At 42.1% G+C, this 26552-nt stretch overlaps 1 protein-coding gene across 1 annotated transcript in view; it reads left to right on the top strand.

The window, feature by feature from the left end:
* LOC105696645 (neuroligin-1) overlaps positions 1-26552 on the top strand; it is a 63303-nt gene that overhangs the window by 24156 nt on the left and 12595 nt on the right. Inside the window, exons 3-7 of the mRNA XM_023434521.1 lie at positions 3296-3493; positions 13669-13784; positions 15572-15804; positions 20324-20536; positions 20925-21063. Coding sequence (XP_023290289.1) covers positions 3296-3493; positions 13669-13784; positions 15572-15804; positions 20324-20536; positions 20925-21063 — 899 coding nt within the window. The remainder of the gene's footprint in view (positions 1-3295; positions 3494-13668; positions 13785-15571; positions 15805-20323; positions 20537-20924; positions 21064-26552) is intronic.

The raw sequence follows: 26552 nt of genomic DNA, 5'->3' as shown, positions 1-26552 counted from the left end.
GGAACTCCTCGAGTTTTCCAACACTTCTGTAACAACCTGCAGAAGCATCTTCGAGGAGGAGCGTTTATTGCTCTTCAGCTCCCTACTAAATCCTCGCATGCATTGTTTACAACTTAGCTAAGTACTGATGTTTAAGTAACTGGTCGAATTACTTCACGACTTGCCTCATATCCGATTATACCTCGTTTTACCCTATCGCTTGGGTACACACACTTCATTGTACGACATGGTCTAGAATGGACCACGTACTTAGATGTTGGACCAGCAGAAAACATTGATGAAACAATACGATTATACAAATTTAGAAATTTAGAGTTTTCCAACACTTCTGTAACAACCTGCAGAAGCATCTTCGAGGAGGAGCGTTTATTGCTCTTCAGCTCGCATGCATTGTTTCCAACTAGACTAAGTACTGATGTTTAAGTAACTGGTCGAATTACTTCATGACTTCCGTCAAATTTTATCCGATTATACCTCGTTTTACCCTATCACTTGGGTACACACACTTCATTGTACGACATGGTCTAGAACGGACCACGTACTAAGAGGTTCGACCAACAGAAAACATGGATGAAACAATACGATTATACAAATTTAGACCCGACATGAATTTACTTACCTTAAAATTCTATACAAAATAAAAGTATCATCTCATTTAACCGGTCGACAGTTATTATTACCACTAAACGCTCGCTACGTCCTCGTATTGTTTTGGTAAAAAAATGACTACCGTGCTCGTTTCTCCTGTATTTAACGTCACATCATTCTAAATCAAAAAGACACTATTTTTTTTTTCATTTTTTTCCTTTGTTAAAAATGGACCTTTTCGGCGGCATATAAAGCCGTTTGACGTGCGGTCGGACCGATCGGAAAAGCGCATGTTCCGTTTATTATGCGAACCGCGAATAAAAATAGATTGGCGTGCCGTCAGGAGAGAGAGATGAAAAGAGCGCGTATATCTACAAAACATCGAGAATACATTCGATCGCAGCTGCAACTTCCGGCGTACCTGTCACGCCGCGGTTACGGATCTCCCGGTTGGGCTCTCTCATTTTTTATCAGGTTTCCGCGAATCTACGGAATATTCGCAGTATCAATGTTTCGTATCCTGTATACGAGGCGTTCCGTTATTGTCCGATCGTTCATACAGCCCGGCATTATCTATTATCCCGGCCATTTTTGGTTAGCCGCGACACATTCTCGAGGCCGAATTTTGCTAAAAGTCCTCGGTCCAAAGAGAAATTGATAATAAAAGGATCATCTGCCGTAGGTACTTTACAATCGGTGGCCAAGTTGTTACACCATAGCTTTCCTCGTTATTTCATATTCAACGCTTATTCTTGCACACGGACTTATTTCTTCCCCTAGAAATATATTTATATCGTCTTTGTTCCTCTGTAGGGTCAATGCGTCAAGCCCATTGATAATACCTGTGAACTCCTCTAGAGGAGAACGAAGGATAATAGAACCTGAATTATTTAGAAGTTATCCTTCTTCAGATTACCCCAAAACCCACTTAAAGTCTATCATCGGAGGATCTAAGTCAAATCAAAATTTCAACTCGGGGAGAAATATCAGATTAATTCCAGAAACTTGCATTCATTTCGAATAGATATTTATTATTCGTGAAAATGACATTTAACCTGATTACATTAGAGCATAGTCTTGCGAATGAGAAGTGTCCACGTCATGTATCGTTACAAGACATTCTGGGACTGTGTGACTAAACTAGTCCTTATTTATTTCGAGTCACCCTAATTTCAATTGCTGCTCGTACTTCTTCCTGTAGAGATTGTTCTCGGCAGTTCTTGTTCTTCCCCGTTATATCCGGAGCCCCTTTTCTCGTTTTCGCGCAACCTGGCAAACAAGGTGGAGAAAAAGAAATAATCGTTGCAACCCCGGCACCCAAGATGAACGAGTAGACAATAATTCCGTGACAATCCATGCCGGGTGCGCCCTTCAGGGCGGGGTTTTCAGCGTCTTCTTAATTAAATTTCAGTCCTGGCCAGAGTGGAGAGCGCAGACTCCAGAGGTCCAGACTCTTCCCTTTGGCTCGTACCCAGTTTAGTCACATGGTCCATGTTTTGTCCGGTAGTCACTAATTATCCCAGGACAGTAAAGTACGAGTTGGCCTGGTCCAATCCTGCCGGATGTGATAATTACGATGCACCCCAAAACCCTCGTCTAAGGCCGGTTTGCTTTTCCTATGGTACCGGAACTATTGATCACCTAGCAATGAAGAAATATTTACGGTACCGAGGCGGGTGACTCGGTAAATTCGTTACAAAAAAGAATCGATCGTCTCTAGCTTTCAACGCGTGATCCCTCCTAATTGACGCCCCTTCCGCAGATTGTAACAAAAACACCAGAAGGGATCATACGTGCACAAAGTGCATCTACCCCAATGTAACATGTACGTAACGTAGACGTCAATTTGACGTACTATTTTCAGACTTAAGCCATAAATGAACGTAATATTAGACGCTGGGGACGTCAAATTGACGTAAGGTAGACGTTCGAACGTCCGCTGGGTGAACGTCAAAGACACGTGGAATAAACGTCAACCCCGACACCTTCGTTATACGTCAAGTTTGCGTAAACTTTCCGATAGAGGCGGTCCGTAATTGGTCTCACCACGAACGTCAACTTTAATTCAATTTGACGTAAACCGTACGATCTAGAAGATGGCCTATTGACGTCAAATGTCACGAACGAAAAGAAAAGAAGGACGTCAACTGAACGTCCACCGAGCGTCACCTTAGTCACTTTGTTCCATGTCGTTGAGATTTTCAACGCCACGATATGTAACAAAAGAACGACAAGAATGTGAGACCCCATGACAGGCGTTACTGCTGCTTTTATTCGTTACCCAAATGGCTCTTGGATCTGATCGACCATTTCGATCGACTCCAGACTGCGGAATTAGCGCGTTAAAGAAACATCCGTCTCCTATTTCTCGACCTACCGCCCATTCGTCGGTACCAATGAGCTCCGTGAGATACACCTAGGATACCTTCCCAGATAACGACGACCAAGGGTACGCGCGACGTTATCAATTCGGTCCCTTAAACGGGCACCTGGGCACAATCGAAGTGCAGCATCGGTCGCAGGACCATTATCATTTATCGCCGACCACGAAGGGTCCACGACGCGACCGAGAATTCCTCGTCGAGGGAGACTCTATGGCGAATTTGTCCCCGTCTCGCGAATCGTCGGACGAGGCGAGGAATAGCGACATAAGCGCGGTAGAGTAATTCGCCCGAGTGGTGATCACGGCTCGACATTTTGATTGCAGGCTTCCTGAACGCCAACACGGACTCGCACTTACGCTCCCCGGCGAATTACGGCCTGATGGATCAGATCGCGGCTCTGCATTGGGTCCAGGAGAACATCGCCTACTTCGGCGGTGATCCCGGAAACGTGACGTTAGTCGGCCACGGCACCGGAGCTGCCTGCGTTAATTTCCTAATGACCAGCCACGCCGTACCCGACGGTGAGTAACGCTGCGCGGGATCGAAAAGAACGTTGCATTTCGAAATGAAACGCGGTTAAAAGGCACCGGCAACTCCGCTCGATTACTATCCTATGGATGGTCCTGGGGTGGCTGCGTCCTGGGCAAGGCAGAACGACGAGCGACTCTCCAAATGGGCGAACGGAGAAGCGAAGCGATCGCGGGAAGCAGGACCCTGGATTTTTCAAGCTCTTCTATTTATGTCAATTCCTTCTTTCTTTTTAACGGATTTCATTAATGAGGTAGAATACGCCCCCCGGCTTGAGTCTGCCGATGTGCTTTGAAAGCGTTTTCTTTAATGAGCTTTTAATGTCAACCTACTAGCAGGAAAACTCAGGTAATTATATGGAAGAGCAAGGCAAGAAGACGGTGACGGTATTTTCCATAGAAACTAGACTTGCCTTCGGGTGAATGTATCGCCTCCCCAAGACGCCGTGTATCAGAAAACCATAAACTCCTCCGTCCTGATATATTTCAGCGGATTCTAGATGAAATCAACGGACACGATGAAAGGGCCAGGGTACCCGTTCTCCTCTACCCTGGGGTAGATGGGAAACTGGGAGCTACGAAGTCCGTGGAAAGGCGGGAACTACCCCTGTCGGGGCTCTGATTTAACCCTTTCCCTTTGCCTCGCAAAAGAAACGCAAGTTCCGATAATGCTCTTTCCTTGCATTGCCTGTAGCGTATGGCATGAGCTTGAAAAGCTCGTTACGGACACAGTAGAGTTTTACTTTCCACAGATGCTATGTACTAATTAACGTCGCATCCAGGAAAGTCTCTTGCAAAGAGTTCGACTTAGCTGAGGAGTAGGCCATGTTCTGGATTAAATTACCGCCGACAGAGCCGGACGGTAAAGCCATAAGGGAGGAAGAAGAGACTGTCCTCGGGATAAGGAGGATGGCCATCCCTTGGAAGGACTTGGGGGGAGAAAAGTGAAGTCCCACTCTTGGGGGAAAAATATGCATCTCACGCTTTCAGCGTTCATTTCCTCGTGCCGACATGCCGGGGGGAGGTGCTATCCCGGAAAGAGGAAACTTGGGGAAAAGCCCCGGGACCGTGCTGATATTTTAATTATCCAACTTTCTGGAATTTGAATGTAATAATGAATTAGCGAGGGCCATGCCGTAACTAAAAGCCGGGATTACAGAGGCTGGAGAAAGTGAAAATGGCAAGATTGTTACCACCACGAAGTAGGGGAAGGAGACGTAACTCCTATGGTCAGTCTCATAGATAGTGACTACAAAATCTAAACCCATGGATCCCGGATTTTCGCTGATCTATCGATGCGAGCGGTATTTGCGAAAATGTAGGAATTTCGATACCACGGGACCGAAGCATTTCCTAACGATTTTAATCATCTAAAACGCTTTTAATTTTGCAATTAAGGCCGCAACGGGCAACGATAATCCGTGCTTATCATACAGTATGTAACGTTTTTAATATCAAGGAGACTAGTTAATTTCAAAGTTTCACCGAAGAGGCACTGTCATTCTTAGATCGACAAAAATCCCGAATCTAGGATCTAAAATGGGATCGTCTTCCATCACGTCCTTAAGTTACTAGGGTCGAAGATCATCGGGAACTAGCGCGAAATTGAACAACGCCCTAAAACAAAGGAATCGGTATTGCAAATAATATGATTGAATATTCCAATTTCATGATTTGGGTGCAATATAAATTTGGAAAGTTCGGCATCATAAATGGCACGGTGGGCATTATCAGTTCCAAAATAACCACCCTACACCCAACGCGATCCAACTCCTAAGTTCCTTGTTTTATTCCCTTCTATTCGAGGCACATTCTTCGGTCGTCCTTCGCGACTTTCGTTTTTCCTCGTTCCGGGGCGATCGATGTTTAGGCCATAGATGCTGCAAGCTCTGCGGGAGAAAGACGGCGATTCCGATGCGATATCGCCGCTTGCATTCCACCTCCAAAGGGAAATCCTGCTGGGCGGTCCGGCTCGAGCTTAGGTCAGCCGATCCCCTAATAATTTACAACCGCAGCAGTTCCGCGCCATTATTCCTAACAGCATATTATTGTCCACGGTTTCTCATTCGCCATTCAAGCATCACCACGTTATCTGCTTGCAACCACACGGGGAGAGAACTAATTGTTTGCCGTGCGAAATCCGCGCCGGCGAGACTGCCACACGGAGGGGCCATTGCTACCTCCACGGTTTCAAAGTGGGCCAAAGATCGATTAAACCCGATTTCAGGTCTTACAAGGAAGATATCCCAGGTCGATCTCTCCGATTTCATTTCTTTTATAATATGTTATAGTAGACTAAAAACTAAGCGACAGGTATTTTCTTTTATCTGCCATTAAACACTTTAAGGGGGTGAAACCGCCATCCGAAGTAAGGCATGTCAAGGAGCGATTTGGCAGTTTCACCCAGAAGAACATAATATTTTTTAACCAATCCATCTGGAAAAGCTTTCTCATAACGAGAAATGAAAAATATAATTTTCTCAATTAAAAAAAGAAAATTAAGGGGTAACCCCTCACAGGGGTTAGCGTTCGGGGGTAGTTACACCGACTAATATTGTTTTTCGGGAAGATCCAAATACACGTCGTATTCCCTTAGTGTTCATACCCAACATATATTTTTTCAAATCTTTAGACTTGAATTTGACCATTTTTTGCATAAACGTAATCACATTTAGGGGTGGCTCACCCCTCAGTTTTTTTTTAATTCAGAAAATTATATTTTTCATTTCTCGTTACGACAAAGCTTTTCCAAGTGGATTGGTTAAAAAATATTATGTTCTTGTGGGTGAAACTGCCACAACGCCCCTTGACATGCCTTACTTTGGATGGTGGTTTCACCCCCTTAAAGTGTTCAATGGCAGATAAATAAAATACTTGTCGCTTAGTTTTTAGTCTACTATAACATATTAAAAAAGAAATCAAATCGTAGAGATCGACCTGGGATACCTTCCTTGTTAGAGATATCGACGAACAACTTAACTTTGTTAATGATGATTAACGGGTGATCATTAATATAGAAAAAGCAATTAAGTGATACACAAATGCATAAAAAAGCACGGTTGAGTAAACCACCCAATTATTGAACGATTAAGAAGTTTCGTTATTTAAAACAAGTACAGTATAAAATTGATATTTACTTTTTAGAAATTAGTTGGAATATTATACAAAGGAGGATTTCAAAAAACGTTACAACGGTGTGAAATTTCTGATATTATTATTTACGAGATGTTAATGTTGTTAAATATTGTAGATTCTTATTATTGAACGCGTTTTTTCAGATATTTAACGTACGTTTCCATTCTTGAACACATTGACGAAATAAAGTTCAATTTGAAATATTGAGGAAAAAGTAAATGGAATATGGAAACGAGTATACAGTAACTTAAATCGTACACGAACTTGGAAATTCATCCATTACGGCGTTAAAGTCATTCAATTCTTGCTATTCAATTTCTATCCAATTTTTGCCGACGGGAAATGTACTCGCAAATTACATCGAACATTGAAACACCAATTACTTGTAATGAATTCAATCATGACCCTTCTTTCGTCGATATCGACACATGTCTCTATCGGTTTTTGAACGTCGAAGTCGAATTTAACAATCAATTGATAAACGTCCGACCGGTGGGAATAAATCGAAACAAAATTGGAAAAGTTGGGTCAATAGGAGATTTTCAATTAAATTCTGAAATGTTACGAAATACATTTCAGGAGCACGTTTCTATCAATATGTGCCGGCGGGTATCCAATTTTTTTCCCGCTACATTCTGTCAGTCCTTTCAATAAACTCTCCAACGCCCTTCTAACATTTTCAATTATACTCCTATCCTGTTATTACTTCCGAAATGCGCAAACCGTATTTCCCGAAGCATTCGATTAATTTCGTTCGTTCTGACTATCGACGTTGAATTGCATTATTATCCGCGGAGTTGGACAGATCCTGGAGCTCTAGGTATAAATTTATCAGCTCCTAATACGAGAGCCTTTGATATCTCCGTCCTCCATATTCGAAGTTATAAATTACATTTTAACTATTAGGTAATCGGGAATTAAATTACATGAATCGGTACCTGGGGTTGAGTTTAACAGCAAATTAGTGCTACGCCTCCTAAGTTTTGCCATCCTATACTGCTCGATTCCTCCCAAAGCTAACTCTGCACAAATGAAGACGATTTTATGAACTCCGTTCATAAACTAAAACACGTGCTCCCACTTGGAATCTAATTTTCGATAAATCTGAGAACAACTTTTCCATCGTATACGACATCATTGGAAATAATCTTGAAATAAAATCCGCTTTTACTTTATTAATAGAAAAACAGACAGCAGTCGACGTCACTCCTCAAAATCTTTATACCACTTCAATTAATAGAAAGAATGTTAAACTTACCAATTTCTCAACACATGTTTCTGTACTATACAAAAGATTTGCGCAATTAAACAACAATTCTGACAAATGATTTTGTGGTTTTAAATACCTCATAACAAAGCAAGTGAGGTCATGATATCGGGAAAAAACAATTTTATAAATTCTCCCGCCGTGCCGTAAACCAAAGTGCATTTTTAGGACGATGAAGATATGATATACACTGTATGAACTTATATTCGAAGTCTTTGTATACAGTTTTCGTCTATTATCATAGATATATAGTATAGTATAGTGGAATGGCAACTAAATGGAATGATTATGTAAATTTCCATGGGCATTTTTATCAAGGTAATCACGGTTGGAAATATTTCTATTCTATCCATTCTGAGTTTAGGAATATAGGTGACAATCGGGCGTGTGTCTCACAGCGCTTCAGGTCGCAAATTGACACTGATTGTTTAATGGCAACTAAATGGAATAATTATGTAAATTTTCATAAGCATTTTTATCAGGGTAATCACGGTCAGAAATTCTATTCTATCCCTTCTGAGTTTAGGAATACAGGTGACAGTCGGGCGTGTGTCTCGCGGCATTTCAGGTCGCAAATCGACACTGATTATTTAATGGCAACTAAATGGAATAATTATATAAATTTTCATGAGCATTTTTATCAGGGTAATCACGGTCGGAAATTCTATTCTATCCCTTCTGAGTTTAGGAATACAGGTGACAGTCGGGCGTGTGTCTCGCGGCGTTTCAGGTCGCAAATTGACACTGATTATCCCAGTCCCGATCCAGGCAGTGTTAAAAGGTTGTCACATCCGTTCATCCTATGTGCCCAATTTCACGTAAGCGCAAGGACCGTCGAGCGGCTTTATGCACGGTCCGCGTTTCTGCATTCTGTGATACATAGCAGAGAGCAGTTTAACCGATAGCAGCTTAACCGTGACATTGCACACGTTCGCTTGTATATTCGCTTTATCCACTCGACAGGGCTGATACTCGAGCTGCGTGACTTTCGTGGTTTACGCCTTTTTGTGACGAGGTCCCTTTGGGGGACCGCAAAGAGATTGAGAAGTCGAATCCAGTCAGGCACAAACCATAATTCCCGTGAAACGATCTGCCCCCGTTTAATCGTGGAATTATTCACGCGGAAATTCGTAAATTTTAACGCTCGAAGCTCACGTGGAAATCAGCTGGAAATCCCAAGCAGAAGTCACTGGAAATCGTTAGAGATTACCGAAACATTGTCACAATTTTAACGCCGAGTCTCGGCAATCGGTTCCGAGCGGGTTATTCACATGGAAATCAGTGAAAACGATTTCCTTCTTTGAGACCCGATTGCCTTTGACATCATATAGCAGAGAATAATTCGATTCGGTAACGAGGGTCAGTCGACTTTAAAATTGTGGCAATTTTCATTATTTTCAACGATTTCCCCAGACTTCCACTTACGATACGTGATCTCGAGCATTAAAATCCAGGATTTCCTGAGGGAATAACCTTTGTTACTAATTTACATATAACAAAATGTCTGCATGTATTGTATCGTGATGGTGGATATAGGTGGACATCTCTTACGATGCGTCATTGGAAAGAAGGTAGAGGCATCGAGGTCTTTGATATCAGGTGACGGGTCCAACAGTTAATATCGAGGACCTCTGTATCCAGTAGACGGCTTCGGTATGCGAGGGTGTTATGTACACCGTCTTGGGAAACCATAATGAAGCCCTCGGTCTCAGACTTAAGCCCACTCGACCTCAGAAATCCGAAGCTCAGTTGCTTGGATAGACCCTTCCATCGTCCTACAGGAGGGACCGTGCATTGGCTTCCCTGTATGCCGTTGGAGGACCCTCGGTGCTTCGGTTGTCCCGATGTGGATTCCTAGACTGGGAGGTTCCAGCCTGGTGATAATGCAGTTCCCGATATCCAGTCTATAATATCCCTGCTCAAGGACTTCGGCTGCTCTTGTCGCTGGCCTGCATAGAAAGAGCCCTAACACCTTCACTTTTATGGGTACCAGTCCTCTCGAGCGAGGAACAGATTCTACTGTTGCACCCTCCGCCTCTCGTGATCAAGGGTAGTTATTCCGACCTTTTTATCTCTCTTGGACTACATCAAGCTGATTTTTAAGTGTTCCATGCAGATAGCATTCGGTAGGCTGCTTAGATTGCTCCAAACTTTTCGATTAGGTGCAAGGATCCTTGCCAAGCAACATTCCCATCGTCGCTGCCGCATAATGGTTTTCTGGTTTTGAAATGTTCCATGCAGAAAGCATTCAGTATGCTGCTTAGATAGCTCCAAACTTTTCGATTAGGTGCAAGGATCCTTGCCAAGCAGCATTCCCATCGTCGCAACCGCACAATGAACAATTGCTAGGTGACTTTTTTTAATTAAAACCTCCTATCCGCCCAAACCTTGTCGCTAGGTATTTGTTCCTACTCTCTCGGACTACGGCTACAACACCCAACGATCAGCTGATACTTTAGAGCGATAACGTACACGTGAAATAATCCTCGATTTGAGCCTCCATCCAGGGCCGAAACCTATCCTGGAGATCTAGGAGATCCTGCAACACTTCTCGATCGCTCTTTAGAGGCGCCCAGCTCAGCTTCCTATCCAGGATCACTCCGGGATCACTCCAGGATACTTGACCGAGCCGGAGATGTGGAGCTTCCTCTCATACAACCTGGGACCCTCTAAAGTGCCCAGCTTATACCTTCCAGAGAAGACGATAATTTCCGTCTCCTCCGGATTCACCGAGAGCTTGATCCCGGTGCATCAGCTCTCCACTTCCTTCAGAATCCCTTGAATGAGGTCTATCAGGACGTATAGAAAAGATCCCCGCACCAGGATCACGATGCCATATGCATAACCCCCTGCACGGTACTTTCTATTCAATAGACAAGAGCATATCCACCGACAGGCCCCACGCGAATGGAACCTGCTACGTTAAAGAACGGAAAATTAAATATTTATTTATACATTCACCCGCTGCAAGCAGAAAAACACTTCTGTAAATTAGAAATAGTAACGAAAAGAATAACTATGACTTGATCAACGACTCACTTTGTTGAGGTAGTCCCGATGAAGCAGATGAATATCGGAGTATCCAAAATGAAAATTAAAAACGACTACGTTAAAAAATGCTACGTTAAAGAACGCAAAATAAAATATTTATTTATACATTCACCCACTGCAAGCAGAAAAACACCGCTGCAAATTATAAATAGTAACGAAAAGAAAAATTATGACTTCATCAACGACTCACTTTGTTGAGGTAGTCCCGATGAAGCAGATGAATATCGGAGTATCCAAAATGAAAATTACAAAATGACAGAGAAATTTCTTGTTTGAGTACATAATCAACAGCGATAATAACATGAGCACAGGGTATCGATATCATCTGCATTGCCTCGTGTTGAAGGAAACCCCATTATCATCTTTCACGGCTTATTGATCATAGTTAGGATTCATCCTACGGTTGAATAAAGATTTCGCTGAAATGCCTACTATCGACAAGCACATTGTTGATACATTTCAATCGAATTATCCTTATATACCTCCAGTTTTGCGTAACGTAAAATGCATTCGATGCATAATATCGAGTGTACCTCGGTCGCGGGTTTATCCGCGTTTACGTAAGTTTACTGCAAATTCGCCCGGGCGGATCGAACGCATTTCTTACCGCGTAAATAATGGAACTTAGGGCCGTTAAGGCATTGGCAGATATTCTGCAAAAGCACCAAGATCGCTGGTGGAATACATAGAACCGGCCTGGCTTAAGGTGAAGTGAAATACGTCGAGGAACTTGATCGAGATCGATAAAGAAGATTTTTCTAAATACCTACATTGCCAACGTTTGTTTTTATATTGACAGCTGTGTCGAATTATATTGGGTATTATACTAAATGACATACTCCACCTGTCGTTTTCGTACAATAATTATAAAGAAATCGAAGAAAAACTCAAGAAACCCCCCGGATTCATGGTTTCAGAGGATCTAATTAACTACAGAGGGACCCCCTGCGCCATCTGTGATTTCCAGGTCAATTAAATTTTCCCTCCGAGACCTCGTATTCCCATCGTTTTGGCATAGAAGCGCATAAAACACTTGTTTTGCCTTTATCCCGTTCAAATGCAAGTTTATCGATTACCAGAGTGTTCTAAATTGTCGTAAAATTGTCCTGACCCTTTCGTTTCTCATATCAGAGCCTTCGATAATTGTATATGGATCGAAATATGAGAGCTCGACGGCATTTTGTTTCTGGTCTGGGCTAAATTAAAAAATGTTTTCAAAAAATCCTAATTTTGATTGTGTCAGGACAATTCTTAGATGATCATGGGTCAAAGTTTCGGACAGTTTGGTCCAATACCCTTAAAAAAAAGGTGTTGTATTCGAATCAACTGATTCGAAGGGGGTTTCACTTCACCTTAATGTGCACCCCTTAGGATTATACTATAGGTGTCCTCGTATTTTCCTCTACATTCGGCGAGCTTCGTGCTGCCGGAATTTGTCTCCGTGAGGGCGACGAGATGAAAATGGACCCACGAGAACCGTAACCTGCTTACGCAAACGGCCAGCCGAGCCGGCAACCAAGTGGAATTATAAAATTCTACGGGAAACGTACAGCTTGGGTCGGGTTCGGTCCCCTCTGAATTAAGCAAACGTCGTTCCACTCTTTACGAGACCTCCGAGAATCGGACCGATCCGCCCGATCCATCAATGTGTCGATATTAAATCGCGGCATGACGAAAATAGGGAAGCGTGCGGGGATTACTAGAAAGAAACTATATATCGCCTCTTAAGTCCCTTTTCCAGCTCTTTGAAACATATGAGTACGCTTTGGAAGTAGTTGGTTAATTGAATAAAATCCTTTGGTGGACTCCATTTGGTTCATTTCAGTAAACGTCTTGGTTAAGGGAATGTCAAAGTGGCATCTCGGGGGTCAATCGTTCCGGGACCTTTCTACGAAGTGGGTAGAGGGTTCTGAAATTCATGAAATTTCATTTTTTCATAAAATTTCGTTTTTCATTAATTTTATTTTCTTTCTAGATCTTTGAAACGTATGAGTACGCGTTGGAAATAATTGGTTCATTGAATAAAATCCCTTGGTGGACTCTATTTGGTTCATTTCAGTAAACGTCTTGGTTAAGGGGATGTTAAAATGGCATCTCGGGAGTCAATCGTTCCGGGACCTTTCTACGAAATGGGTAGAGGGTTCTGAAATTCATGCATTTTAATTTTTTTCGTGAAATTTCATTTTTCATAAAATTTCCTTTCTTCGTGAAATTTCATTTTTTCATTAATTTCATTTTCTTTCTAGCTCTTTGAAACATATGAGTACGCTTTGGAAATAGTTGGTTCATTGAATAAAATCCCTTGGTGGACTCTATTTGGTTCATTTCAGTAAACGTCTTGGTTAAGGGGATGTCAAAGTGGCATCTCGGAGGTTAATCGTTCCAAGACCTTTCTCCGAAATGGGTATAAGGTTCTGAAATCCATTAAATTTCATCTTTTTTTCATAGAAAATGTTTTAAATGCCTGTAAACGAATTTTTAACAAATTAAAGTTTCATGAGTGTCGGGTGGATCCTTCTAGAGTCCATATTCACTTTGTAGAGTTTGAAACGATTCGGTACATCCAGTTCGGAGAAAAGTTTCATAAACGCTACTTTCCCGTCATTTTAAGTTAACCAAATTTTAGTTCATTTCATTTGTGAACAGTGAAACAGAAATCGATTGGCGAGACTCGGGTCGATGATACATTTGTTTCTAACTATTCTCTTACTTTCAGGTCTCCTCTTCCACCGAGGTGTCCTGATGTCCGGAAGTGCACTTTCCCCTTGGGCACTGGTCAGAGGGGCATCCGGTTATGCAATGCAAGTAGCGAAACACCTGAACTGTTCTTCGGTAAGTCATTTATGTGCCTAATGATTCGTCTGCACTTCACAACTTAAAAAAACAGATTTATGTATTAATATAACGCCCTGCGTCCTACTTTCCCTAGTTTCACGATACAAACTTAAATATGTAATTCAGCAGACAAAAAAACACAGACTACAAAATAAATAAAACAAAATAAAGTACATGACCATTGCGCAAACTAGTGCATAAAAAAAAAACTACAGATATATTGTCCATAAGTGGCGACGAAATTCCTGGACACGCACAAATGCCCTCCAAGGCTGTTAATAATTTTCTAAGCATTGAAAGCCCCTCGCGATAATGATGGTTCCTCTTAGGGGCGACTCTAAGGCAGGAACGACGTAAATTTCTGAATAATTAGATTACAAGTGCGCGGATACGCGACCACCTAAGAGCACGTTGGTGAAATACCATCAAAGTTCTGCATTCCGGGATGGAGTTCCATTCGATTGCGGTGCCATGATGCATGCATTAGCTGCACCGAGGGGAAGGAGGGTGATAGAAATCAGGATTCGTAGAGGAGATTACTGTCGGTGCTAAAGCGATTCATTTGCGTTCGCTGCTGACCGAAGGCAATCGTTCAATTATCAGCTCTACAGGCGCGGATCACCGCCCGGAAGCGGGTTGCTTTGTAAGGACGCGAGCTCGACCGTTTCCGCAGCTCATTCGGGATCTGGAGAACCGCCATTGCTAGTTCCACGGCAACGGGACCATTAAAGTACTGCCCCATCGATCGCAAAGCGAGACGACTTCCGCCAAGGACCTTGAGCGGCTAATTCGAACGCCCTGAGGAAAGTCCTGGATGGCGGAACCTCCGATACCAGGACCTAAACTCGTAACGCAATGTGAAATTCGGGTCACTGGATTTATGTACAAACAATCCCAGAAGGTGACTTTTTACAGGGAAATTCAGTTTTCAACTCGCGTAAAACGAGACGATTTCCTCCAAGAAGCTTATGGGGCTAATTCGAACGCATTGAGGAAAATCTTGGACAGTGGTACCTTTAATACCAGGACCTAAACTCGTAAAGCAGGGTAGAATTCGGGTTATGAAATTTATATAATAATAATCCCAGAAGGTGATTTTTCGAGGAAAATTCAATTTTCAAATCTCGTAAAACGAGACGATTTCCTCCAAGAAGCTTATGCGGTTAATTCGAACGCATTGAGGAAAATCTTGGACAGTGGCACCTTTAAGGGAATGTGAAAGTGGCATCTGAAAGCTCAATCGTTCATAAAACTTTTCTACGAACTGGGTGTCTCAAATCGTTTCATACTTTAAAACGTGAATACGGAGACCCTAAGGTAGGTCCTGAAACTGGCGAAATTTAATTGTTTATAAACTATTTTTAAAATAAGTATAAACAAATTTGAAAAGAATTGAAATTTCATGAGTTTCAGCACCTTCTTTATGGTCTCCCTATTCACGTTGTAACGTTTCAAGCTATTCGGTAAACCGAGTTGGGAGAAAAGTTTTATAAACAAAACCTCTTCGACGTCGCTGTCACATCACCTTAATACCAGGACTTAAACTCGTAACGCACGGTGAAATTCGGGTTATTAATTCGGGTTATTATTCAGTAATTATTTTTATATAAAACAATCCCTGAGTTTCATTTTGTAGGAGGAAATTCTTCTTTCGTCGATTAAGTTCATCGCGTATAGTGAGGGAAATTTCGTTGCAAACGTACAAACGAACGATAAACGCTCTAACGAAGAGAAATATCTACAGTTAATGCGACAATAAACGATAAACCGTTTTCTGATTCCAGGCTGCAGGCGACCCCCAGAGTCTACTTCGGTGCTTACGAGAAGTGCCATTGTCATTGTTGGTGTCTGTTCCGGTAGAAGGGTTAAAGTTTGCGCCGGCGTTCGGTCCCAGCATAGACGGTGTTGTGATAGATCCCGGGGATCCGGAAGATCAGGATTATACTTTGCAAGTAGACACAATCAACACCCTCAACAATATCCTCTTGCGGAAGGACGTCATAGCAAGGCTTTCCAGGTAAACGAAACTTCACTTCTGTGGTGATAAATAATTTTTCATATCACCCGTACAATATAAAAGACAACGAAAAAATGCTTGCATTAAGTGCACCGAGAAATGAAAGCTGAATTTATAAAAACAACTGAATTTCCTATAACGATAAGTGAAATTAATTCTCACGTGGAGAAATAACGTTTCCTATCACTATTTTAAAATGGCTTTGGTACGTACTTTGGTACGTTACTTCTCACAAATGTAACTAATTTAAACCATAAGCTGACAACAAGTCGAACGAATTTCAGGTGTCAAAGCTCTAGGGCATGTTAATTCATAACGAAATATAACGAGCAAATTGGCGTGGGAATGATTTATTAACAGGAATATCGTGCATCTCGGTAACAATGCATGTTGTACATCGGGATCGTCTATTCATTCGATTATTCATTTATTGTCACGATTATGACGTCACGCGACAATATCAAAATGATCATAATTCAGGGGAGAGAATGGTCCCTTTGAAACTGACGATGTAGAGACATGTAATACAGTCAGATTTCACAATTAAACCACAAATACACAATAACTCACCAACTAGTAATGGACTTCTATTCATTACACGTGGTGGAAGTTGAAGTTGAATTTCAACTCTTTTTTCCTACTAACGAAGAAAGTACGCCTGTTATACCTTACTGATTTTACTGCTTCTGATATATGTTGTATATTGAAAGGTAACAGACATATATATTTACCTTACACGTGCTAATTTGGGATTTCAAAGGGTGTAAACCACTCCCAAAGTCAACCCCCAAAGACAGTTCCTTGTTATTTTCTAATAACCGGAATTAAAAATGATATGTGCTTGGAATCACTGATTAACCCTCAAGAGAATGCAGGAAATATCAACCCATTTGCACGAAAATGTTAATAACTTATTTTTGAGGGTCAAGTCCCAGGGTTCTTTTCACTCCTTAAATTATCAAACTACCATGTATTAACAAAATGCGTGTCTCTTTTTAATATTTTACAACATAAGTCGAAACGAACAAAATCGCCTAGGTACATCTGGAACGCATTCCTCGGAAGTATCTCCCGGTATTCCTGTTCGCAATTGTTAAAATCCTCTCCCTCTCGAAGGATCAATTAGTCCCCAGGGAATCCCGGACGATAACTTTCCGAGGTTCCATTTGAACCCAAGGCTGATCAACCAGAAGCGGACGTCGAAGAGCCGTCTAAGCCCGAAAATTAATAGCTGGGCGAAAATCCTGAAAGGAGCGAGCGGAACAATGCCGGAATTTAGCCCCAGCAGTCTTCATTAAATGAAATGGAAAAAATGAACCTCGCCGGCGGAGGGAAAGAGGGATAGAGAAATGGGAGGGGAAAAAAAAAATATACGAAAGCCCACATCGCTGGGCATGCGATACGTGCAGCGGCATGAAGACCACCTCGAAACGTGGAGGCCATTTCGGAGAGGACGGTGATCACGGCAGCAAGGACGACACCGAGTGTACCGGAACCGAGCTCTATCGTAAAAGTTAATAAGCCCGATTACACTGGGAAAGTGTCCCAGGGAAAGTAACTGCGACGGAAATTATTTACGGCCCCGCGGAGCCGGAATCCTGCAACCGGCAAGACTATCTGCAATTGAAAAGACCCGAGATTAACCCAATACATACCCCCAAATTAGTTCGGAGGAAATACTTTTAACATGGAGATGTCTTATAGCTGGGAGTCAGTCAAAAATTAGCGTCACATTGTCTCACAACGCGTTCTTTGTCTCCCTGATTTTCCGATACTTTTCACTTACGAGCCCGTTGCAATGCTCTTCCAACATTGTTACTTTCCATCCGATTTCACTGATTCTTTTTGCAATGCGTCCAGCTGAATATTTCTAACACTCTGACCTCACTTGCATCGCTATAGCTGCACCGGAAGCCGATTTATCTGCATGGTTGCAGCCTTAGTTACACGTAATTGTTAACATGATTTTCTGCCCCATCGATTGTCTTTTTGGCACCCGTTGCGGTATGTAACCAGGAATTACCTAATAACCTAATCAGTGACGAGTATTATGTCGTGTTCGTAAGTATGTCGCGATGATTAATGTAATTACTCGATTTAATTTCTAAGACAGGAAACTCATCCCCGTTTTTAACCCTCTTTGACGCTTCGTCCTCCGTTCTTGGTATTTTTGCAGCCTCAATTTTCTGTACTATCATTGTGTTCCTAAGTGTATTTTCAAGTAACCATCGTTTCGTGACGATTTAATGATACCGGAAAAAGTGGGACGAAACGCGATGGTATTATCAAGGCGGAATTTTGTGGTATCACGAACGGTATTTGGCTGTACAATTGAAGGTATATATGTGGATGTACATTTTTACGGCTTCGTGTAATTAGAATTGTGCGATTGTGGAAAAGGATTAGGATTAAAGCTGCACGCTGCTTTGTTCTTTCCTACCAGAGAAGCCTGTGGAGTGATTGATAATTAATTGTAATTGTTCTTCCTACTAGAGGGCGGTAGATGTGAGGAAAAGAAGCACATTATAAAATTGATTTAAAATATATTAATGCTCGTAATGGAAAGAGACCCGCAAAAAACATTTCAGTTCAGTGAATTGAATTTTAATTCTCTTGACTAAATTCGTTTCCTTCGATCAACTAAAGTACCAATACTGTATTTCGTTTATTAAACTCTCCGTTACGTTTTTCTTTAAACCGCAACAAGAACTGCTTCGTTGCCATAGATGTCATTGCTCGATGACTCCTTACCAAAGGATATAAACATTCTAAAAAAGAAGGTCCATTTCTCCTTGAATTGGCCTACAAAAAGGAATAACAAGAAAAAGAGCTACATAATCTCGCAATAAAACTAAGTACGACCACATTATTAGAGTGGATTATATGGAAGGTAACGATATAGCCCAGGACAGGAAAGTCATCAAGTGCGACATGGAGAAGTCTATTAATTTACTCCTTTGATTTCTGAGCCATTCCAAAGTGGATGAGAAACCTTTGGAACGAAAGGGGTGCGTTTGGAGGATGTTGTGTCAACCCTCGAGTCGTTTCCATTCCAGAAGGTGTAGAGGAGGCGTAAATAACAAACACGGAGGTCATGGTTCCCCTTCGAAACTCATCATCAGACCCCCCACGAACCGTGGAACTGAATTCGGGGGATGAAGCTCGCAAATTCTGCACCATGAGCACGTTACGTGCTGCGTTAAATTCGCCCATGGGCATACATCTGCAGCACATGTCACAAGTGGTCTATGAAACGGCCGCAACCACAACCTTTACCGAGGCGAGGTTGGCTGTATCCCTTTTGCACACTATTTGTGACCAACAGTGTGTACACGCGTCGAATCAAGATGGACGTACAGATCGTGTACGCAAATCTGTCACTTCTGCGGCTACTGGATGTTACAACGTCGCTCAGTATCGCATTACATGTAATGTTAAAGGTCTGGTCTCGAGCCCTTCATCCGCTGCACGCTAAAGTGCCCTTATACTGATATTCCCAGCAATGGACGTGATAACGTGGAGTCAGAAGTACCACTCTTATACTTTAGGATACCTAGGGATGTTCCTAAGTTTCGTAACAAATCCGTGGAAGAAATTATTGTTAGAATACACCCGGAAGCTTAATAAAGTAACGCTAATTAGTGTATCTATCTTATACAGTCACTGCAATGTAGGAGCAATGATGTGGGTAGATCCTTCCAAAGGGTATGTCTAAGGAAAAAGTCATTTAGAATGATTTATAACGCGTGCATAGTTTGTTGTAACTGGTGAAATAACAAATAAATGTTGACTCATCAGGGTAAAGTCAATCTTCAGAGAATCGAATTACATTCGAATTACGTGATACCGTGGAGTCTGAAGTACCACTCTTATGCTTTAGGATACCTGGCGATGTTCCTAAGCTTTGTAACAAATCCGTGGAAGAAATTATTGTTACAATACCCCCGGAAGCTTAATAAAGTAACGCTAATTAGTGTATCTATCTTATACAGTCAGGACTGTCACTGCAATGTAGGAGCAATGATGTAGGTAGATCCTTCCAAAGGGTATGTCTAAGGAAAAAGTCATTCAGAAAGATTTATAACGCGTGCATAGTTTGTTGTAACTGGTGAAATAATAAATAAATTCTGACTGGTCAGGGTAAAGTCAATCTTTAGAGAATCGAATTAGAATCGAATTACGTGATAACGTGGAGTCTGAAGTACCACTCTTATACTTTAGGATACCTGGGGATGTTCCTAAGCTTTGCAACAAATCCGTGGAAGAAATTATTGTTTGAATGCACCCGGAAACTTAATAAAGTAACGCTAATTAGTATATCTATCTTATACAATCAGGACTGTCACTGCAATGTAGGAGCAATGATGTAGGTAGATCCTTCCAAAGGGTATGTCTAAGGAAAAAGTCATTTAGAATGATTTATAACGCGTGAATGGTTTGTTGTAACTGGTGAAATAATAAATAAATTCTGACTCGTCAGGGTAAAGTCAATCTCCAGAGAATCGAATTATAATTTCAGATACGATCTGATGGTCGGAGTTGTGCGATCGGAGGCCTACTTTTCGCTTACGGCTGATGATGCCCAATTCGGCGTCGAGGCGGATCGGCGTACGAAAATCCTTCGAGAATTCGTTCGCAATACTTACACCTACCACCAGCCGGAGATTTTGGCGACGATCATCAACGAATACACCGACTGGGAGAGACCGGTGCAGCATCCTGTAAATATTAGGTAATGAAATCCTCCCGGAATTATCACGCAAATATTGGCGGAACGCCGAGCGTCCGACCATCGTGGGCATATTTTCTCCCATGGGGCCGACGATTTTAATTGAATATTTGCCCGAGTAACGGCCTGCCATTTCACGCTTTCGTCCATCAAAAAATTGACAGAGGAGGAGGGCGCATCTCTGGCCCCTCTCTTTTCCTCTCCTCTTCCAAAGCGAGATTGGGAACTAACGCAAACACTTTTGCGCGCATTTCCGGGCAATTAGTAAAGGCTCGTTCGGAGGTGTACAGACACGTGGTCGCTTGATCGCGGATATTAATTTCCCACACAATACATAGGAAACGGGCACGGAATCAAAATACCCAACATCGATTGTCCTGACTTTTTTCAGGGACGAAATGCTCGAGGCTTTGACGGACGCGAACACGGTGGCTCCGGCTACGAGAACCGCCGATCTTCACAGCCAATCTCATAGGAACTCCTATCTCTACGTATTCGACTATCAGACCAAATTCGGCGACTATCCGCAGGTACGTTTACGTATATTAAGGGGTTACCACCACTTAGACCCACCGAAAAATTACGGTTTTTCAAGAATTTTTTTTCGAAGAATTAAAACGTTTTTATCCCAATTAAAGTACAGTAAGGTATTATACTACTATTAAACGACAAAATACATTTTTTGTATTTTTTTTATTTACAAAAATGGCGGCTTGAAAGACGATTTACCGGAGCGCTGCGAAAATCGATGATCCTGCGGTGGACACGATAACTCAGTCCAGGTTTAAGCTAGAACAATGAACAAAAAAGAATTTGTTTCTGTAGCCAAAAAGCTAGCGAAATACGTAGCCGTTTTCAAAAATATGCATTTTTGACATTCAACATACATTGAAAAAACCATTATTATAAGCCATTAATATTAAGACATCATTAAGATGTCTTAATCATTGCACCCAGAAAATTAATCGCAATTATTAATGTCTTAATAATTGCACCCAGAAAATTAATTGAGTAAGATTTTTCGTCAATTCGAGATAGCTTTAAGAAGCGTAGAAATTATAACTTGGCTGAATGGAAGGGGATGTGATGAAGAATTCCCGAAAGAGGAGGATCCCTCGATGTGGGACGTTTCAATAATTAGCCGTATCGCGAGCGCAAAATCGGTCCTCTCCACATCCGCAATGAACGGGAGTCTCTCTTTCGGGGCTGCGTTTCCTAGGAGGGGAATTTTTAGCTGAGCGGAAATGAAGCCTCGGTTATTTCCCGCCTCATTTCCTCGTTTCCTGGCGAAGACGAGGGATCGCAATATGGCGGCACACCAGCTACGCCCCGAAGGACTAATGCATAGTCATGACTCGTACTCTATCTGATTTCTGAAAGTTTCCGCGAAACGGAAAGGCTGCAGAGAGTGCCTACTGATAGGAGAACTCCGAAGGCGGTGAGCTTAAGGTGAAGTGAAACACGTCGAGGAACTTGATCGAGGTCGATAAAGAAGATTTTTCTAAATACCTACGTTGCCAACGTTCGTTTTTATATTGACAGCTGTGTCGAATTATATTGGGTATTATACTAAATGACATACTCCACCTCTCGTTTTCGTACAATAATTATAAAGAAATCGAAGAAAAACTCCAGAAATCCCCCGAATTCATGGTTTCAGAGGATCTAATTAACTGCAGAGGGACCCCCTGCGCCATCTGTGATTTCCAGATCAATTAAATTTTCACGCCGAGACCTCGTATTCCCATCATTTTAGCATAGGAGCGCATAAAACACTTTTTTTGCCTTTATCCCGTTCAAATACGAGTTTATCGATTACCAGAGTATTCTAAATTGTCGTAAAATTGTCCTGACCCTTTCGTTTCTCATATCAGAGCCTTCGATAATTGTATATGGATCGAAATATGAGAGCTCGACGGCATTTTGTTTCTGGTCTGGGCTAAATTAAAAAATGTTTTCAAAAAATCCTATTTTTTATTGTGTCAGGACAATTCTTAGATGATCATGGGTCAAAGTTTCGAACAGTTTGGTCCAATACCCTTAAAAAAAAGGTGTTGTATTCGAATCAACTGATTCGAAGGGGGTTTCACTTCACCTTAATGTGCACCCCTTAGGATTATACTATAGGTGTCCTCGTATTTTCCTCTACATTCGGCGAGCTTCGTGCTGCCGGAATTTGTCTCCGTGAGGGCGACGAGATGAAAATGGACCCACGAGAACGTCTACGTAACATGCACGTTACGTCTACGTAACATGCACGTTACATCTACGTAACATTCACGTTACGTCTACATAACATGTACCTTACGTCTACGTAACATGCACGTTAAGTCTACGTAACATGCACGTTAAGTCTACGTAACATGTACCTTACGTCTACTAACATGTACCTTACGTCTACGTAACATGCACGTTAAATCTACGTAACATTGATATTACTATTTCCTCCGCAGCTATACGATAACATTATAAAACGAATAATGTGACATACCTATAATTTGAAAACTCACTTAAGGTCTACAATTAGACGTTCCACCTAGGGTTAAAATTTCGACTCGGATAGTTTCTAACAGGATTCCCAATCTCGGCCTGTTCGGGTTCTTCCTCCTCGTTAGGGATATTTTCTCCATAAAATCAATTCGGAGCCGTTCACGCGCTGCTAAGGATAATCCGGACAAAATCGGAGGGAAGCGACATTATCGTTGCAATGCAAATATGTACTTTCGTTGATAGTCAACCCAATTACCTTCGTAGCTGGGAAACTTCAGCGAAGACCCCCTGATGAAGAAAATCGAAAGAAGGAAGCACCTAACTCGTTAATGAGCTGCACGGACTTAAAAGTCAGTGTCGAGAAACATTAATCCAAGATCATCACTAGATTCCACATCATTTCTCATAATAACAATTCATCTTGAATTCCTAACGCAAACAAGGCGGATACGTATTAAAAAGAATGGCCCACAAATTTCAAGGTATTATATCAAGGATTTGAAATTTCATTAGAGTTCCTAGGTAGGCTAGGTTAGGTTAGATCTGAAAATCGGTGGAGAAGAAAATCGAGAAGGAAAAAAGAGGAAAGGCTTAAACACGTGAGTAGTTCGCGGGACCGTCAATCCGCTCATGTCCCGGTCACACGGACGTCGGCTGACAACAACGCGAATTCATGGCGCGCACAAAATTGGGTTCTCTTCAGTATTATTGATCACCGGCCGGTGTAACGATACGATTCGGACGCAAACTGCGTTTCGCGAGATACATACTGGCCCGCGAAAGCGTATTTCACCTGCGCGTGCATTCGGCCCGATGCACTCGGCTGCAAAGGGCATTGATCCGGAATCCTAGCAGTCGCCCTGGCCTTTCCGTTCGCCCAGGAACCCGAGTCGAACTTCGATGTCCACCACGGATCCTCCCTAATCGAATGCACGGGAATTTCGGCCGAATGGCTGATTCCTGAAGGAATCAAGTTTCCCAGGCCCAGAGGAAACCCCGCAGCGCTGAGATTCGCTTACCCAGGACCAGCACTAAATGACCACCTTAACTCTTTGCACCAATAGACTCGTCATAGAGTTTAAATTTCCAACTACGCGATTATATCATGCGGGAGGTAACTCAAATTAAATGGTGCTTTGTTGACAAATTTTTCATAAATAAATCGATGCGCAAGAAGCTATACTGAAGTGAAACACGTGGAGGAACATGGTCGACGTCGGTAAACGAAGGTTTTTCTAGATACGTTGCCGTCGTTCGTTTTTATATTGACAGCTGTGTCGAATTATATTGAGTATTGTACCAAATAGCATATTCCATTTATCGTTTTCGTACAATCATTATAAAGAAATCAAAGTAAAACTCCAAAAATCTCCTGGATTCATGGTTTTCGAGGCCCTAATTTACTGCAGAGGGACCCCCTGCGCCATCTATGATTTCCGTGTCAACGGAATTTTTATTCCGAGACTTCGTATTCCCATCGTTTTAGCATAGAAGCCCATAAGACTCTTTTTTTGCTTTTATCCCGTTCAAATGTGAGTTTATCGATTACCAGAGTGTTCTAAATTGTCGTACAATTGTCCTGGCACTTTTGTTTCTCATATTAGAGCCTTCAATAATTGCATATAGATCGAAATACGAGAGCTTGACGCCATTTTCGTTCTGGTCTGGGGTATGTTAAAGAATTTTTTTCACAAAATTCAAATCTTGACAGTATCAAGATAATTCCTAGGTGCTCACTACTCATGTGTCAAAGTTTCGGAGGATTCTATTCAATGCCCTTAAAAAAGAAAAGTGTCTTATTCGAGTCGACTGATTTGAGGGGGGTTTCACTTCACCTTAAAGGGACCCTCCGAATGTAGGGAAGGAAGTAATTATCTATTCTTCGGGGATGCTTTAATCCGGAATCCTTTATCTTAAATTGAATGAAGATTTAACAATGGCCGCGCAGGAAACATTCCCAGGACCTTCTTTCAAGGATTCTTCGAGGTGCGGTCCTTACTTCTTTGCGATTGCAGCTCTTTGCGCGTTCCTTCGAGGAAGAGGTACGCAAGAATGGAACGCTTATGCAACGACTACACGAGAATTCTATATCCGCTTCGGAGACACCTGAAAATACTTGTCCTCGCACCTTAGAGACAGAACGGAGAGAGTTAAAGACGCTGAAAGCCCCTCTTCTGGGAAAGAATTGGAAAGGTCGTGGGAATGGAAAAACTGTTGAGATAGGAGGAAACTTCAACAAGGATCACGAAATTCTACATAGCCGCACTTGCCGATAGTATACGAAAAAGAAATGTATTAAATTCAAGATCCAAATCAACTGATCAACCCTTAAAGTGAAGTGAAACACGTCGAGGAACTTGATCGACATCAATAAAGAAGATTTTTCTAAATGCCTCCATTACTGACGTTCGTATTTATATTGACAGCTGTATCGAATTATATTGGGTATTGTACCAAATGGCATACTCCACGTGTCGTTTTCGTACAATAAATATCAAGAAATCGAAGTAAAACTCCAGAAATCCTCTGGATTCGTGCTTTCTGGGGCCCTAACTGACTGCAGAGGGCCCCCCTGCGCCATCTGTGATTTCCAGATCAATTAAATTTTCCCTCCGAGACCTCGTATTCCCATCGTTTTGGCATAGAAGCGCATACAACACTTTTTTTGCTTTTATCCCGCTCAAATGCGAGTTTATCGATTACCAGAGTGTTCTAAATTGTCGTAAAATTGTCCTGACCCTTTCGTTTCTTATCTCAGAGCCTTCGATAATTTTATATTGATCGAAATATGAGAGCTCGACGCCATTTTGGTTCTGGTCTGGGCTGAGTTAAACAATTTTTCCCAAAGTCCAAATTTTCTATGTGCCAGGACAATTCTTAGATGATCAGGAGTGATGTGTCAAAGTTTCGGTCAGTTTGGTCCAATACCCTTAAAAAAAAGTGTTGTATTCGAATCGACTGATTGGAAGGGGGTTTCACTTCACCTTGATGGTACTCTATAACTGCAAACCAGGACGTGTTAACTAGAACTTTAACTTATAATTACTACAGAAGAAGTAGACACGTGCAGCGATCACTAAATCAATATTCGGTACTCTTTCTTGCTGATGATGCGGGGAAAAGAATCGACAGGGTGGCAATATTTTTAAAATAAAATACACCGATAGGGAATATTACTTCCGGCGACGAAGGAAACGCGTAAGAAGTCAGGTCGATGGTTCCAAGCTCGCTCTTCTTGCCGGGAGGAAAGGTGACTCGCTCGTACGCACGCAGGTGAAGGGCATGCACGAGAGATAATCGTCAAAGGTACCGGAGGGCAGGGAGTAGTCAGGAGTGCGCACCCTTAAATTTAGAATATCGATTTCACGTCGGCGGGAGAGGTGCAATAACCGGAGAGGAGCGACTTACAGCCGGTAAAGCAGCGACAAATGACGCGGATCAATTTTCAAGCCCAACTTTCCCAACGACGTATTCCGCCCCTCTGCTCCAGGGGGAAAAGCTTTTCCCTCGATAATCGAGAACTCGTTAA

This window comes from Orussus abietinus, unplaced genomic scaffold (genome assembly GCF_000612105.2).
Source record: "Orussus abietinus isolate OABI.00-Male unplaced genomic scaffold, Oabi_2.0 scaffold23, whole genome shotgun sequence".
Lineage (NCBI taxonomy): Eukaryota > Metazoa > Arthropoda > Insecta > Hymenoptera > Orussidae > Orussus > Orussus abietinus.
Note: the sequence above shows the minus strand (reverse complement) of the source record. Positions and strands in the feature narration are given on the sequence as shown.